At 41.2% G+C, this 15,926-nt stretch overlaps 1 protein-coding gene across 4 annotated transcripts in view; it reads right to left on the reverse strand.

Moving 5' to 3' along the window:
* RALGAPB (Ral GTPase activating protein non-catalytic subunit beta) overlaps nucleotides 1-15,926 on the reverse strand; it is a 71,299-nt gene that overhangs the window by 50,944 nt on the left and 4,429 nt on the right. For all 4 annotated transcript variants that reach the window (XM_066237487.1, XM_066237490.1, XM_066237489.1 and 1 more), the window contains exons 2-5: nucleotides 7,250-7,465; nucleotides 3,749-3,951; nucleotides 3,409-3,572; nucleotides 1,365-1,551 (exon numbers count right to left, since the gene is read on the reverse strand). In XM_066237487.1, the coding sequence (XP_066093584.1) occupies nucleotides 1,365-1,551; nucleotides 3,409-3,572; nucleotides 3,749-3,951; nucleotides 7,250-7,435 (740 nt within the window). In that variant the 5' untranslated portion in view covers nucleotides 7,436-7,465. The remainder of the gene's footprint in view (nucleotides 1-1,364; nucleotides 1,552-3,408; nucleotides 3,573-3,748; nucleotides 3,952-7,249; nucleotides 7,466-15,926) is intronic.

Below are 15,926 nucleotides of genomic sequence, written 5' to 3' on the forward strand. Positions count from 1 at the left end.
TGCCAGGCCAACACTCTAACACTGAGCTAACCAGTCAGGGCCTATAATATATATATATATTAACATAAATTTAAAATTATATATTACTAATTCATAAAATTATAAATTAAAAAATTTTATCTGTATATAATGGCAAATAAAAAATTATAATTATATAATGCAATTATATTTATATAATGATCTAATTAGTCATATAAAATAATAAATTATTTTTTAAAGTTTTACCCCACTGCAAACTCCTTCAACACAACTAAACCATAATTTATTTATAATAACTGCTATATAGCTTTACACAAAGTTGAGAATTTATCGTATACCTTAAAAGTACTTCAACAATTACTTAATAGTAATATTCCAAATGTATTAAAAGTTGTTCAAAGCCCTTACACTCAATTATTACACATCTAGAAATTAGATCTTAATAACAAGAATACAGAGACAATATATAAAGCATTCATATCGACAATATTTTTAAAGCAAAAACTAAAAACAACATAAATATAAAAAAGGTAATTATTAAATGAATTATAATTCCATATATAAAGAAAAACTACAAAGCTATTTAAAACAATACATTTACAACTCAAGTTGATGCCTCTCTCTCCCCACTTCCCCCCTCCCTGCTTCTATCTATCTCTCCCTCCCTCTCTCCCTCCCTTTCTCTCAAAAACTAGAAAGAAAAAAAGAAATCCTTATAGGGCTGAATGATGGCATTATATATAAATGGTAAAAAGGTAAAATTATTATTATGAAAAACGTCTACTTCAATTACAAAGTAGCACATCACCGTGTGATCCTATTTCTGTAAAATTATGTATAAACATATATGACAGGATTTCTGGTGAATTTAACTTTTTCTGCTATAACTTTCTATGGTTTTCTTGTTTTGTTTTCCCCCAAATAATGATCATGTGGAAGAAACTAAGATTCTACAATTTCTATGATAGCTCAGTTTTTAAAAATGTTTATTTCAGAACAAAAAACTATGAATATAGGGTGGGGCAAAAGTAGGTTTACAGTTGTAAGTATGAGAAACAAAGAATTTATTCTTGCATTATTTATAAATTATTATGTTATTTCCCATATGAACAACTATAAATCTACTTTTGCCCTTTCTGTATTTCAATAATCAGAATTAAGAGTGGGATTTTGGCGGAGGGGAGGCAGAGTACAAAGTTTATCTGCTTTTCTAAGACACTTGCTTAAACAATTACATCTATTTTTTCAAATGGCTTGATTCTATATTTAAAGTATCATAATAACAGACACAAGATACAGGCTTTTTACAATGTATTCCATGAATCCCCAAAAGACAGAACTAGGCAAGATGGGTGAAGAAAGGCAAGTCAGTGGCAATAGCCTACCTTGAAGTGAGTGCACAGATGACCTTGCTCCACTGCTCCACCACAGCTGGGTGGTGCCTCCAGTTAGCCACCATCTCCTTGGCTGTTTTCCAATAAGGAGGCGTTGGGAAGCACCGAGTACAAGCTAGTAACCAAACCTCAAAGAGAACACCGATCAACTTCTCTGCTAGATTTTCAGCAATGCCACCTTAACAACAAAAGAAAAGAAAACTTTGGTATACTTATTTTTAAAGCAGAATCTTTAAGTTGCTGATTTGGGAGGACTGGTCAAAAAAGTAAAATAAATGCAATGTTAAGTTTTGGCCCTGGCCGGCTGGCTCAGTGGTAGAGCGTCAGCCTGGCGTGTAGGAGTCTCGGGTTCAATTCCCGGCCAGGGCACACAGGAGAAGCGCCTATCTGCTTCTCTACCCCTCCCCCTCCCCTTCCTCTCTGTCTCTCTCTTCCCCTCCCACAGCCAAGGCTCCATTGGAGCAAAGTTTGCCCGGGCGCTGAGGATATGGCTCTATGGTCTCTGCCTCAGGTGCTAGAATGGCTCTGATTGTGGCAGAGCAACGCCCCAAGATGGGCAGAGATCGCCCCCTGGTGGGCATACCAGGTGGATCCCGGTAGGGCACATGTGGGAGTCTGTCTGCCTCCCCGTTTCCAGCTTCGGAAAAATACAAAAAAAAAAAAAAAAAAAGTTTTGACTTTCAACCAACCAATTAATAGTAAGAACAAGAAATGATTTTTGTGGCGCTCCTCTGAAGGAAATCATGGCTACAACAAAGAATTATCACTTTAAAAAGTTTTCAAGTCACCTTGCTCAGTTCTTACCCAAGATCTTAATCTTCTAGCAAGTGGGATAGGAGCACAGAGGGGAGAGAGGAAAGGATGTATGTCTATGACAAGTAACTTCTAGGAGTCAATTTGTATGAAGTAGTTGATACACATGACCTGCCATAATCCTCTACACTAATTCTACAGCACAGGTATTTATAACACCTATTACTAATGATCAATTAACCCAATTTGAAGATGTGTGCACTGAGGTTTAAGAAATTTAAGTAACTTGTCCACATTCACCCAGCCAGTATGTAATCAAGTCTTTCTACCTGCAAACTTAGTTATAAATTGCTTTAGGAGAGTAAAAGCCACCCTTGCAGGGACAGGGAGACAGAGCAGGAAGCACAAGGACAAGCCTCCAGCGGGAAACACAGCTGTTCCTCTGCTGCACTCTGCAGAGCTTCAGAACACAAACTGGGGATTAGAAGGAAAAGATACAAAGATGTGTTTCTCAACTGAGCAAAAATCAAGTTTGAACAATAACCAGCTCCAGAAGGGCACAAACTGCCTGCCTTGTGTTGCTGAGATCCCAGGCCTGGGGAGAGTATAGCAGCGAGACAATGAGTCAAAGACTGATCAACTACCATCAATACCAGACAGGGTATTCTTATTATGGAGTCCCTTTCAACAAAAAATTCCAGATGCCTTTTAGACATTTTCCTGGGCACTGCATCTGTATGAGAGCACAAGCACACTCACAGGTACATTAGTAAAGAGACTACACAGAGGAGTAGTGGAGAATTTGGGATTAGAATGTCAACCTATCTGTTTATAGGAGGCTTTGTAATGGCTAGGTAACAAACAGAACACTGCCATGCTGCTAAACAGAACACTTGAAGACGGTGCAGGTTTCATCTGCTGAAGAAAAGATCTTCTGTAGCTACCAAGTTTTCTGTCTACTTTGATAACTACTTTGTAACCAAGCACATTACATTTAGGTTCTACTTTAATTAGTTTGTTGTTTCTTATATAGACTTTCTCCTAATATACTAAATAAGTTACTGTTTCTATCATGACCAAAAATGCATTAATTCATCCTACCATCACCAAAGGTAAAAGAACTTCGTATCATGCCTTTGAAGGTTTCCATTCTAAGAACTGTTAACCTTGGTTTATCAACTGTCATGCCAAAATTTAAGTCCCCACTGAGTCTACTACTCATTGAACTTAAAGGTAAATTATCCAAAGCTCAAAAACAAATTAGAAAAAAAAACAACCACACCTGGAACAGTTGGAGGAGCTAGAAGTATGTCATTAATCTGCAGCAGAAAGAGCAGTAAGACCTCCCAGGTTTCTCGGGCCATGATGGATGACTCATGGGCCAGTTTCTGAATTGCTCTCAGAACCTGTAAGCATAGTCGGATCTGACTGGAGCCCTGTTCCTGTCTGAAGAGGAAGACAGATATTACTGACAACCCTTGAAAAGAGAAAGCAACAGCTTAAGGACAGGAAACTGTTTGAAGAACTAACAATTAAATCAGCTCCTATAACGTAAAAAGGTAATACTTATGAATATCTTACTATGATACTGGTAATAGGCCAGATAGACAGGTATCACTTACCTTGGTACAAAAAGATTTTGCAGGTGTTTTAGTATACTTTGAACATACAGATTAGGCTCTTTAATAACTGGCAACGGAATAGAATCTTTCGGCAACACTAAAGCCATAATCCAGTCTGTATATACATCAACACAATATTTTACAGTTTCTCCATCTAATGGAAGGGTCAGTCCATAGCAAATTACTTCCATGGTCCATTTTACCTGAATAAATGAAAATATACATATAGAATTATCATACATTCCTATCTATATCTCAATAGACTAATTTAAAAAGTTAACCTCTTTTATAGCCAAAAAACCATTCAATTGATAGTATTTTCATCTCAACACACATATCAGATTTATTCTACAGAACACACTTTCCATATATTAAGACAGAGGTTGGGAACCTATGGCTCACGAGCCAGATGTGGCTCTTTTGATGGCTGCATCTGGCTCACAGACAAATCTTTAATAAAAAAAAATAACGTTAAAAATATAAAACATTCTTGTGTATTACAATCTATTCATTTCCTACCGCTCATGTTCACAGTTCAGGTGGCTGGAGCCAATCACAGTTGTCCTCCGGGACAACACCAAATTTTTATTGGATGATGCGTAATGTACACGGGTCGTTGTATGGCTCTCACGGAATTACATTTTAAAATATGTGGCGTTCATGGCTCTCTCAGCCAAAAAGGTTCCCGACCCCTGTATTAAGACATACCTGGACATTTCCTAAGCAGAAGTTTTAAGAAAATAAATTATTTCTTTCTAAATATTAAGCCTATATTGGCATTTACCCTTTGGACATTATTATTTGTTCTATGAAAAAGAAAGTATACAAAACATCTCGATTTTACAGAGATTGGGTGGAAATAGAAAACTTGAGATGCTTTTCTCCACTTAATTACATAAGGGTACATGTGTCGTTTAGGAAATCATGTACACAAATTCAATCACATTCCATTTCCAGATTATGCAATGTTAAAAACAGGAAGGAAAATGAACTGCTCAACTCTTATCTTGTGACTCCTTTCTCTGCCAAAGAAAATACTATTTAAAATGGAAGGGTAAGAACAAACACAAGGAAAAGGGACTGAAGCGGGAAAGAGTCTAACAAGGCACTCAGCTGCACTAAATGAGTTCCAGCCTCCTGACTCATCTGCATCACATGCTAGAAGCTGCAAGAACTTGCCCAAGAGACTGCTGAACCACTGGCTACGGTCATAAAGAATGAATAAGGTGGCCCTGGCCGGTTGGCTCAGTGGTAGAGCGTCAGCCTGGTGTGCGGAAGTCCCGGGTTCGATTCCCGGCCAGAACACACAGGAGAAGCGCCTATCTGCTTCTCCACCCCTCCCCTTCTCCTTCCTCTCTGTCTCTCTCTTCCACTCCCGCAGCCAAGGCTCCATTGGAGCAAAAGATGGCCCAGGTGCTGGGGATGGCTCCTTGGCCTCTGTCCCAGGCACTAGAGTGGCTCTGGTCGCTACAGAGCGACGCCCCGGATGGGCAGAGCATCGCCCCCTGGTGGGTGTGCTGGGTGGATCCCGGTCGGGCGCATGCGGGAGTCTGTCTGACTGCCTCCATGTTTCCAGTTTCAGAAAAATACAAAAAAAAAAAAAAAAAAAAAGAAAGAAAGAAAAAAAAAGAATGAATAAGGTGTGATGAGAAAGAGAAAACAGCCCAATTTGCAAGAGGATGAACTATGTTCCAGATACTATAAAATGGAAAGTTTAAATGAATTCTGGACAAAACTGGGACAAATTACTAAGCAGATGATGTGAGCATTTATAAAAGGGAAGCATGATCACTGGGAACCAGCCTGCTCAAAAGAACAAGTCTTGCCAGACAAACTTCATTCCTTTATTATCAGGGTTACTATGAAGGCAGCTGACAATTGTATAATCCTGGCAGCTAATGAAGCACTCCCATGCATATCATCTAACCATCAAAATTTCCCTGAGTGAGCCAGTAAACTATCCTCATTTTATAGATAAAACTGAAGCTTACAAAGATTAAGCAATTTGTCCCAAGTCACGGGTTTAAAAATGCTGGAGCCGAAAACTTGTACCCCTGTCTTCCAACTAGAAATCTGAAGCTATTCTCACCATGCCATTAACAGCCTTCTTCAGCAAAAGGAAATCTGAGCTTTAGCAAGAGATCTAGTGAGATGCAGGATGTCCTGTGTGACAAGATGGAGACCTATGGCCCAGAGCAGTGGTCAGCAAACTGTGGCTGGCGAGCCACATGCAGCTCTTCGGCCCCTTGAGTGTGGCTCTTCCACAAAATACCACGTGCGGGTGCTACTTTGATAAGGAATGTACCTACCTATATAGTTTAAGTTTAAAAAATTTGGCTCGCAAAAGAAATTTCAATTGTTGTATTGTTGATATTTGGCTCTGTTGACTAATGAGTTTGCTGACCACTGGCCCAGAGGAAGGCAGAATGACTGGATTTATAACTGGCTGAAACACCAGATAACAGAGTAACACTGAACTAATGTACCAAGATCATTTTGGAAGAAGGTGACCAATGGCACACCAATGGCCCTGCCAAGATCTTAGAAATAAAGAGAAAAACAGATTATATGCTGCCTATTAGTAGATATCACAAACCTAAAAAGGAAGCTCACTTTTTAGATAGAAATTCAGGATTCACACACTTCTGCAGTGTAAAACTGAAGTTGAACCAACATAAATATATGTATTAAAAATTTTAAGCTCAAAAGCTACAAAAGCTAAGGGTAGAAAATATATAATAGTAATATAACAATATAATGTAATGTAATATATAAAATAGCAATAAATATCAAAGAAGTCAGCACAGTGAAGGAAGGACAAATAGAGTGCAGGGGGGGGCAGGATTTAGCTGCACAAGAGAAAGAATTCTAGAAGAGGCTGCAGGTCCCTAATTATCAGATGAAAGACAAAGGAAAAGATATCTTAAGGGATATCTTCACATGCTAGTTTAACCCTATAATTCTAGAGGACACTCGATTCAAGGACTAATCTCGTGCCTCCTTTGGAGAGTAGGAAAGGAGAATAAACAAGGCCTTCGCCAGGGCACCTCTATCTACTCAAGTGCCATCTTCCCAGGACAAGGCAGCAAGGAATCACAAATACACCCAGAAGAGAGTGCCCCGGGGTCAAGTCCTTGCTAGGGTACTCTGAACAGAGAAAACCCTCCTCACGAACGCAGACTTTGCAACTGTTCCTCTGAATGGGAATCTGAAGATGAGTCCCGAGTTTAGGAGAAAGGGCATAACACTCAAGTCTCTGGCTTGGGCACATAGCTCAAGTGGAGAATTGAGTCTGCTGGTTAGTAGGAAGTCCCAGCAGCACAATGATGCAATTTATCCCTTATAACTGCCACAAACTCTAAGCCTCCAACTCTCATCCTAAATAAGGTCAAAATCGAGAAGTCACATTGCAACAGGCAGAGATCCATTAAAAAGATGCTAAATAAGTTCATTAATAAACTTAAGTTTTCACGTAGTAGAATGAAATGAAGAAACACTTACTTCTTTGTCAGTTTTTAACAAACTCTCAGTACCAGTCACTGAAGGAGTAACTAAGGCCTGCCCAAGAGGATGGACCACTGCATTTGCCACCTCTCGCCCAACGCTCTCTGGATAGCTGTGCAGAACACTAGTGTGACCTTGATCATTCTGAATCACCAAATGCAGGGACCTCCACTCAGAGTACATCGTGCCGCTAAAGGACTATCCAAATGGCACCTGCAAAAACAAAACAGAATTACATGTCAAATTATACTGCTGCAAATTAATAAAAGGAGGTAAAATACAGATTGACCCTAAATGGCAAGATAAAGAAGCTGCAAAGTTATTGTTTCAAGACTGAGAAAAACACACATCTTAATGTTTTGAAAAATATCCTAAAATAAACTCATGATGAGATCAGGTAGGAAGGCAAACCCTGAGAAGCAGCTAGCTGTCTGAACACCTCCCCAAAAGAGCCCTCAGAAGCCCTGGAACAGTGCTGGGACAGATGGCCATTGTGCAAAGGGATAAAATAATCAGATTTGGTATACTTATGTCACGAGAGAATCCTTATCATTCTATGTTCCAGGATAGAAAAAGACAAAAGAATGGAGTACCTTAAGTAGGAAAAAGAGTTAAGGCCCTGGCAGCTGCCTCAGTGGACAGAGTGACAGCCCTGTGTGCAGATGTTCCAGGTTCGATTCCCAGTCAGGGCACATATGAGAAGCCACCATCTGCTTCTCTTCCCCTCCCTCTTCCTCCTTCTTTCGCTCTCCTCCTTCCCCAGCCAGTGGCTTAGATGGTCTGAGCACTGGCCTCAGGTGCTAAGGATAGCTCGGTTGATTCAAGCATCTGCGCCAGAAGTGGTTGGCAGGTGGATCCTGGTTGGGGCACATGCTGGAGTCTGTCTCTCTATCTCCCTCTTCTCACTTGGATAAGAAGGAAAAAAAAGGAAGAAGGAAACAGTCATCATCCTTACCAATTCTGAAGACAGGAATATATATTTTTTTTAATTAAGTGAGAGGCAGGGAGGCAGAGAGACACACTCCCACATGCACCCTGACCTACCAATATCCACTCAATAAGCCCACTACAGGGTGATGCTCTGCTCATCTGGGGGCTGCCATTCCTATTTCATGCCCAAGGTGAGGCCATGGAGCTATCCTCAGTGCCTGGGGCCACCTGCTCAAACCATTTAAACCATGGCTGCAGGAGGAGAAGACAGAGAGGGGGAAGGGGTGGAAAAAAAGATGGTTGCTTCTCATGTGTACATGACCAGGAATCGAACCTGGGACTTCCACACACCAGGCCAATGCTCTACCACTGAGCCAACTGGCCAGGGCAGAAGTATCATTTTTTTAAAAACACCAGAAAAAACTATCAAAACAAGTTCAATAGCTTTTAAGTTCTTCTTAAAAGCTCTTTAAAGTTTTCAATGTAAGAAATTTTAATTTTTTAAATATATTAATGTTTCAATGATTAAATGTAAGAACATGAAATGAATGCTTTCAAGAAACTTAAAAAGTAATTTAAAAAGTTGAACTAAGCTTGACCTGTGGTGGCGCAATGGATAAAGCGTTGACCTGGAAATGCTGAGGTCACCAGTTCGAAACCCTGGGTTTGCCTGGTCAAGGCACATATGGGAATTGATGCTTCCTGCTCCTCCTCCCCTTCTCTCTTTCCTCTCTCTCCCACCCCCTTTCTAAAAAAAAAAAAAAAAAAAGTTGAACTAAAATATTAAAATTCACAAATAGAAAAACATGCTAAATTTTAACAAAATACAAGACAAAAAAATTAAGACAAACATGTATGAGATTTATAGGCAAATTAAACAATAAAAGAGAAAATAAACATTGGAGACAAACAAGGAATTCAATAAACACAAAGCAAAGCAACTAAGGTATCATTTTGTACCTACTAAACTAGCAAAACAAGTGATAAAACCTCAATTCTGATTAGGAGGTAAGGCCAACAGGACACATTCAAGAGCTTAGGTCAATGAGTCAATGATTTTCAATAGAAAAGAGCCGCCCCTGAGGGAAATATCTCGCGCACTCTTGCTTAACACAATGACTGGGGCATGCTATTGGTATGTATGGGCAGAGTCAGGAAATCTAGACATCCTGCAATGCAGGAGACAGTCCTGGACAATGAACAATGACACTACACTTCACATGACATTCAAATGTTTGCCAGAAAAGCATTCTGTTCTTGCTAAGCCTAAAAATCTAATTCCAGTACATAAATACAAAATATTTTATGCTTTTGAAATATCCACTGAATTTTCCAGTAATGCAAGTAACTACTCATTTAAACTGAAAAGAGACTGCACTTTATGTTTAGAACCTTATCACACCAAGTTTTGTTCACCATTTCAGAAAAATCACATCAACAAAGGCTATACCACTTATGGCATCTGAGCTGCTCATATCACACCCTGCTGTCAGGAACACAATCACAAGCATTACATCTATACTTATTTAGCCCTTAATTCAAAATGTCAAATATAAAGAAAAGGTGCCATATTATTGTCTTCCCAACTTCTAAGACTTAGTAAACACAAGCATCTGACTACTTCACTATGTCCTCTAGTACCTGAGCATTTCTGTTGAAATACTAATTTTACTGGAAGGATAATTTGTTTCTCATCTGTTAAAGATTTTCATTGATTTTTTAAAATTCTATGTGCTGGTAGGTTATAAGTGCCTGTTAATTTCAGGACAATAAAGTGGTCATTACTAAACATTAGATCCGAAGTTGGGTCTCCTCATCTAGGAACCAAACACGTACTAAAACAGTGAAGCGGGTAGGGTGGGCACTGTGGCAAATTAGAGAATCCAGCACTGCAGTAGAGAACAAAGCCACTGTTCAGCCCTAGCCAACTATTACCTTGAAGGACTATTTACCTTGGCAGATAATCCTCTTTTTCAAGTGAAACTGAAAATTTGGACATTTCTGTGAATTCTCCTACTCTTTAAATGTTGGCAAATAATTAAAACACTCACACACAATGTGGGCTAAAAGAATTCATCCATAGGTCAGTTTATACCTCTGATAAAGCACATGCGAGTTTTGGTAACTAAATGAACACAATCTTGTGGCATACATTAGGGATGAAGTATTGCTGCCCTGGAGGTCACCCCAACCCTCCTCTGCTCCAGGGGTGGGGCTTATAACCCAACTAAGGAGGTCCTAGCACTTTTCTTTTTATTGATGTTAGGGAGTAAAAAGAGAGCAGAGTGCCAGATTTGGTAAAGTGAAATTCTCTTGGGTCCAGTGTTGTCAGTGACCAGCCTACTCTTAAACACATATAATTATGAAGTTATTCCATAACTGTCCAAAGAAACAAACCAGAGATCTGAGGGCATCATTATTCAGGAACCACAACTGCTGCAGAGCCGAGGTCCTCCAGGGCAAGGATGTCCATTTCCACATCAATCTCTCAGGATAGCATCATGGCAGAACAATGTTGGACCTCGATTGCCCAGTCCACTTGCCAGGGGGGTTGTACCTCTATCCTGTCAATAAATTGTCACACTTGTAAGGGACTTCAGGCTCATGCCATTTTTCTAACCACTCACCCAAGGATAGCATGAATGTTTTGCGAATACAGAGGAGACAGTATTATCACATGCCTTGACTCAGTAAAACCACTTAATTTTTCCTTATAAAACAAATCAATAAAAAAATGTACAAGGCCCTGGCCAATTGTCTTAGTGGATAAAGGCTTGTCCCAGAACACCAAGGTTGCAGAATCAATCCTTGGTCAAGGCACATACAAGAAGCAATAAATCAGTACACAACTAAATGGAACTAAGTGGAACAGCAAGTTGATGCCTCTCTCTCTCTCTCTCTCCCTCCCTCAAATCAATGGAAAAATTAAAAAGAAAAAGAAAAATGCACAAGACATCCACTATATTATACATAAGATGGGAAAGTGGGTATAACTAACTGCCCATCAAAAATGGAATAACTCTGGCCTGACCAGGCGGTGGCGCAGTGGATAGAGCGTCGGACTGGGATGCGGAGGACCCAGGTTCAAGACCCCGAGGTTGCCAGCTTGAGCGCGGGCTCATCTGGTTTGACTAAAGCTCACCAGCTTGGATCCAAGGTGGCTGGCTTAAGGAGTTACTCAGTCTGCTGAAGGCCCACGGTCAAGGCACATATGAGAAAGCAATCAATGAACAACTAAAGTGTCGCAGCAAAAAACTGATTGATGCTTCTCATCTCTCTCCGTTCCTGGCTGTCTGTCCCTATCTGTCCCTCTCTCTCTCTGACTCTCTCTCTGTCTCTGTTAAAAAAAAAAAAAAAAAAAAAAAGAATAACTTTGTCTGACAGGTGACTTCACGGTGGTTAGAGCGCTGACCAAGGATGCTGAGGTCCCAGGTTTGAAACCCCAAGGTCGCTGGCTTGAGCATGGGATCATCAGCATGATCCCATGGTCGCTAGCTTGAGTCTAAAGGTCACTGGCTTGAGCCCAAGGTTGCTGGCTTGAGCAAGGGGTCACTAGCTCAGCTGCAGCCCCCGGGGTCAAGGCACATACTATATGAGAAGCAATCAATGAACAACTAAGGTGCCGCAACTATGAGTTGATGTCTCATCTCTCCCTTCCTTTTCTCTCTCTCTCTCTCTCTCTCTCTTGCACATGCAAAAGACAGGAATGACTTCATAATTAGAATATATATATATACACACACACACACACACACTATAATGTAGCCATTAAACAAAGAGAAGAGAAAACATGTAAGAGGACTGGTTAATAGCCAGAGCTCTGGAACTAGGCTTATTAGATTCAAATCCCACCTGCAAGCTAAGAAACCTTGTGAAAGTTATTCAGGCTCTGTGTCAGCATCCTCATCTGTAAAAAGGGGATAATAGTAGGATAATAGCCTCCTTCCATGTTGTTGTGATGATTAGAAAATTAATGTATGTAATAAGATGTTTGGAACATGTCCTAGTCCGTAGTAAGCAATCAATAAATAGTAGCGATTCCATGGAGAAATAAAAACATGCGCCATAATTAAAACTAGATAAACATAATATACATGACTAATGATTAGAAGGAGCACAAAGAAATGCAAGTAATTCTGAGTGGTGGAACTGGTACAATTTGGTGCATTAGTTTTTATTAACAGAGCATCACATCAAGAAGCAATGAGTGCCTATCAGCATCCTACCTATACATACGAACACTCAGACACTGGCAGGAACCAATGCAGTTGTTAAGACCAGGAAGGAGACAGGTTAAGAGGACTTGGTTCCTGTTTCAAATGAGTTTAATAGTTTAAGGAGCTAATACATACATAAATGACTGTATTATAAATGAGAAAATTGAAGTGTTAAACACCATTTAAAAAAAAAAGCTATAGAGACATTGTAACAATACAGAGGACAAAAGATTACTCTTGACTGAAAAAAGGGCTGAGGTGGAAAACAAAAGATCAGAGGAGACTCTCTTTGGGGCATATGGATTGGGTACTGAAGGAAGATTACAATTTTAAAAAAAGTAAGACAACTGAGTGGATAAGAGTGAGAATAAGAAGGGACGGGTAGAAGAAAAAATACAAATATATAAGAGGAAGGATGCCTGCTTCAAGCAGCAAAAAACAGCACGGAAAACTAAAAACCAGAGTGGCAGAAAAGAAAGCTGTATGTAGAAAGTGTTAAGATTTCAAAGTTAAGCAGTGACCAATTTTGAAAAACTATTGATGCTAGACTAGTGATTAACTTAATAAAACTGGGAGCAGAGAGGCCCTGGCCGGTTGGCTCAGCGGTAGAGCGTCGGCCTGGCGTGCGGGGGACCCAGGTTCAATTCCCGGCCAGGGCACATAGGAGAAGCGCCCATTTGCTTCTCCACCCCCCCTTCCTCTCTGTCTCTCTCTTCCCCTCCCGCAGCCAAGGCTCCATTGGAGCAAAGATGACCCAGGCGCTGGGGATGGCTCCTTGGCCTCTGCCCCAGGCACTAGAGTGGCTCTGGTCGCAACAGAGCGACGCCCCGGAGGGGCAGAGCATCGCCCCCTGGTGGGCGTGCCGGGTGGATCCCGGTCAGGTGCATGCGGGAGTCTGTCTGACTGTCTCTCCCCATTTCCAGCTTCAGAAAAATACAAAAAAAAAACCAAAAAACTGGGAGCAGAGAAATTTGATGGAAGTGTCCAAGACAGGCTGAAGGCCAAGTAGAAAAGCAAACTCCAGTGTGACTAATATATTGAGGAGGGGAAGGGCATGGAGGATGGGGAGGGCTGGACACCACAGTAACATATGAAGACAAAACTGAAGTCCAATGACTAAGGGCTGTGACTGCTAAATTAAGGATCCTATGAGTCTCCTCCCCAGACAGGCTATCTGTCAGCTAACAACCTGAGCTGCTAGCTGGAAGTTGCTACCTTCACTGCTCCAGAAGTAAATCTGATAAGAGGAAGGGGAAGATGACAGTGTTCCCTTGCAGATCACTTAATTTCCCTCCCACCTCTACATGCACCCCTTTTCTAGGTAATCTCTCTGGAGGTTAGTGTTATCAGGCAGCTACGTGCTGGGTAACAGCTTATGGCTTATAGGTATTGCCGCAGAGTAACACGAAGGTTTGGCCTAACTGACAAATTAGCAAAATGATCAATATAGTGGTAGACATTTACCACAATCTGACACTAATTACATCAACTGACTCAACCAGTATTTATTATCTGCCTTCTATACACCAGGCATAGGGAATATAACATCATGAATAAGTAATGAATAAATATCATCCCTGTTCCCAAAGAGCTTCAAGTCTAACTACAGAGAACAATTTTTTAAAAAACTTTGTAAAGTAAATCTAGAAATGAATTATTCCACTAAACAAACATTTACTGCACACCTGCTACGTGTCAGGCATTGTCTTAGGATGTAGGTACCAGTGTCCTGCAGATATAAACAGGATGCAATGGCTGCCCAAGAGGTCTCACGGTAAGGAAGGCAAGCGGAATCCATGATGACACCATAGTACAGTAGCATCCAACATTACAGCTGTCACGCTAAGTTGTAAAGGCAGCGACATACAACAGAAAAAATATTAGAGACTTTGTACCTTTGTATCATTGATCATTTTTTTTTTTTTTTGTATTTTTTTTTCTGAAGCTGGAAACGGGGAGAGACAGTCAGACAGACTCCCGCATGCGCCCGACTGGGATCCACCCCGCACGCCCACCAGGGGCGAGGCTCTGCCCCTACGGGGCGTCGCTCTGCCACGACCAGAGCCACTTTAGCGCCTGGGGCAGCGGCCAAGGAGCCATCCCCAGCGCCCGGGTCATCTTTGCTCCAATGGAGCCTTGGCTGCGGGAGGGGAAGAGAGAGACAGAGAGGAAGGGGGGGGGGGTGGAGAAGCAAATGGGCGCCTCTCCTATGTGCCCTGGCCGGGAATCGAACCTGGGTCCCCCGCACGCCAGGCTGACGCTCCACCACTGAGCCAACCGGCCAGGGCCTCATTGATCATTTTCAAAGAGTTTTCACATGTTATTACATTTTATTTCGATAACAAGCCTAGAAAGTTAAGACAGATATCACTAGCCTCCAGGTGAGGAAACAAAGTAAGGTTATGACTTACTCAGGTCACATTAAGTAACAGTAAAGCTGGGATAAGAAACTTGCCCCGAAGTCCAATGCTCTTTTTTTTCTGACTCTATGCCTTATTCTATGACCCTGGACAAGTCACTCACTATTTCTTTGTCACGGTTTCCTCAGCTGTGAAGCAGGGAGAATACCTGCAGTACCTAGCTTAAAGTGACTTGGAAAAGGATCAAATAAAACAACATAAATCAACATACTTTGAGAGGTACAAATATAAGGTGCATATTATCAGGCATGCCTCATTTACAGAGTATCAAAACACACACAAGATCATCCATATAACTTGAAGACTAATAACAGGCAAAAAGACCATAGTGCATATTTTTCTTGTAGTCTTACTGACCCTACAAGGCAAATATCAATCAAGTTTGACCAAAACGGAATGTATTCACCGATACACCAGATTCTAACTTAGGGATCCTATCACCTGAATTACAAGAAAGACAGACAGGTTCTACCTACATTCCTCCATATTGTGGAAACAGGCAGCTTTTGCTGATCTAACAACAACTATATATATATATATATATATATATATATATATATATATATATATATATATATATGAATACCTGCCTTCCCCCCAACAGCACCACCACAGTTCTCATCTTTTTTTTTAAAAATCAAGTGAGAGGCAGGGAGGCAGAGAGACAGACTCCTACATGCGCCCCAACTGGGATCCACCTGGCAATCCCCATCTAGGGCTGATGTTCTGCCCATCTGGGGCCACTGCTCCACTGCTCCGCAACTGAGTTCTTGAGCCATCTTCAGCGGGGGGGAGGGGGGGGGGGCAATGTGCTCATTGAGTCATGGCTGTGGGAGGTGAAGAGAGAGGGGGGAAAGGGGTGGAGAAGCGGATAGTCGCTTCTCCTGTGCGCACTGGCTGGGAATCGAACCCCAGACTATACCCCAGGCCGACACTCTAACACTGAGCCAACTGGCCATGGCCAGTTCTACCATTGAGCCAACCAGCCAGGGCCACTTCTCATCTTTTATGCCTCAGAGCTGCTCTGTCCAATACAGTAGCCATATCCACATGTACTACTTAAATTACTTTAGAAATTCAGTTTCTTAGTTACACTAGTTACATTTC

Source organism: Saccopteryx bilineata, chromosome 6 (genome assembly GCF_036850765.1).
Source record: "Saccopteryx bilineata isolate mSacBil1 chromosome 6, mSacBil1_pri_phased_curated, whole genome shotgun sequence".
Classification (NCBI taxonomy): domain Eukaryota; kingdom Metazoa; phylum Chordata; class Mammalia; order Chiroptera; family Emballonuridae; genus Saccopteryx; species Saccopteryx bilineata.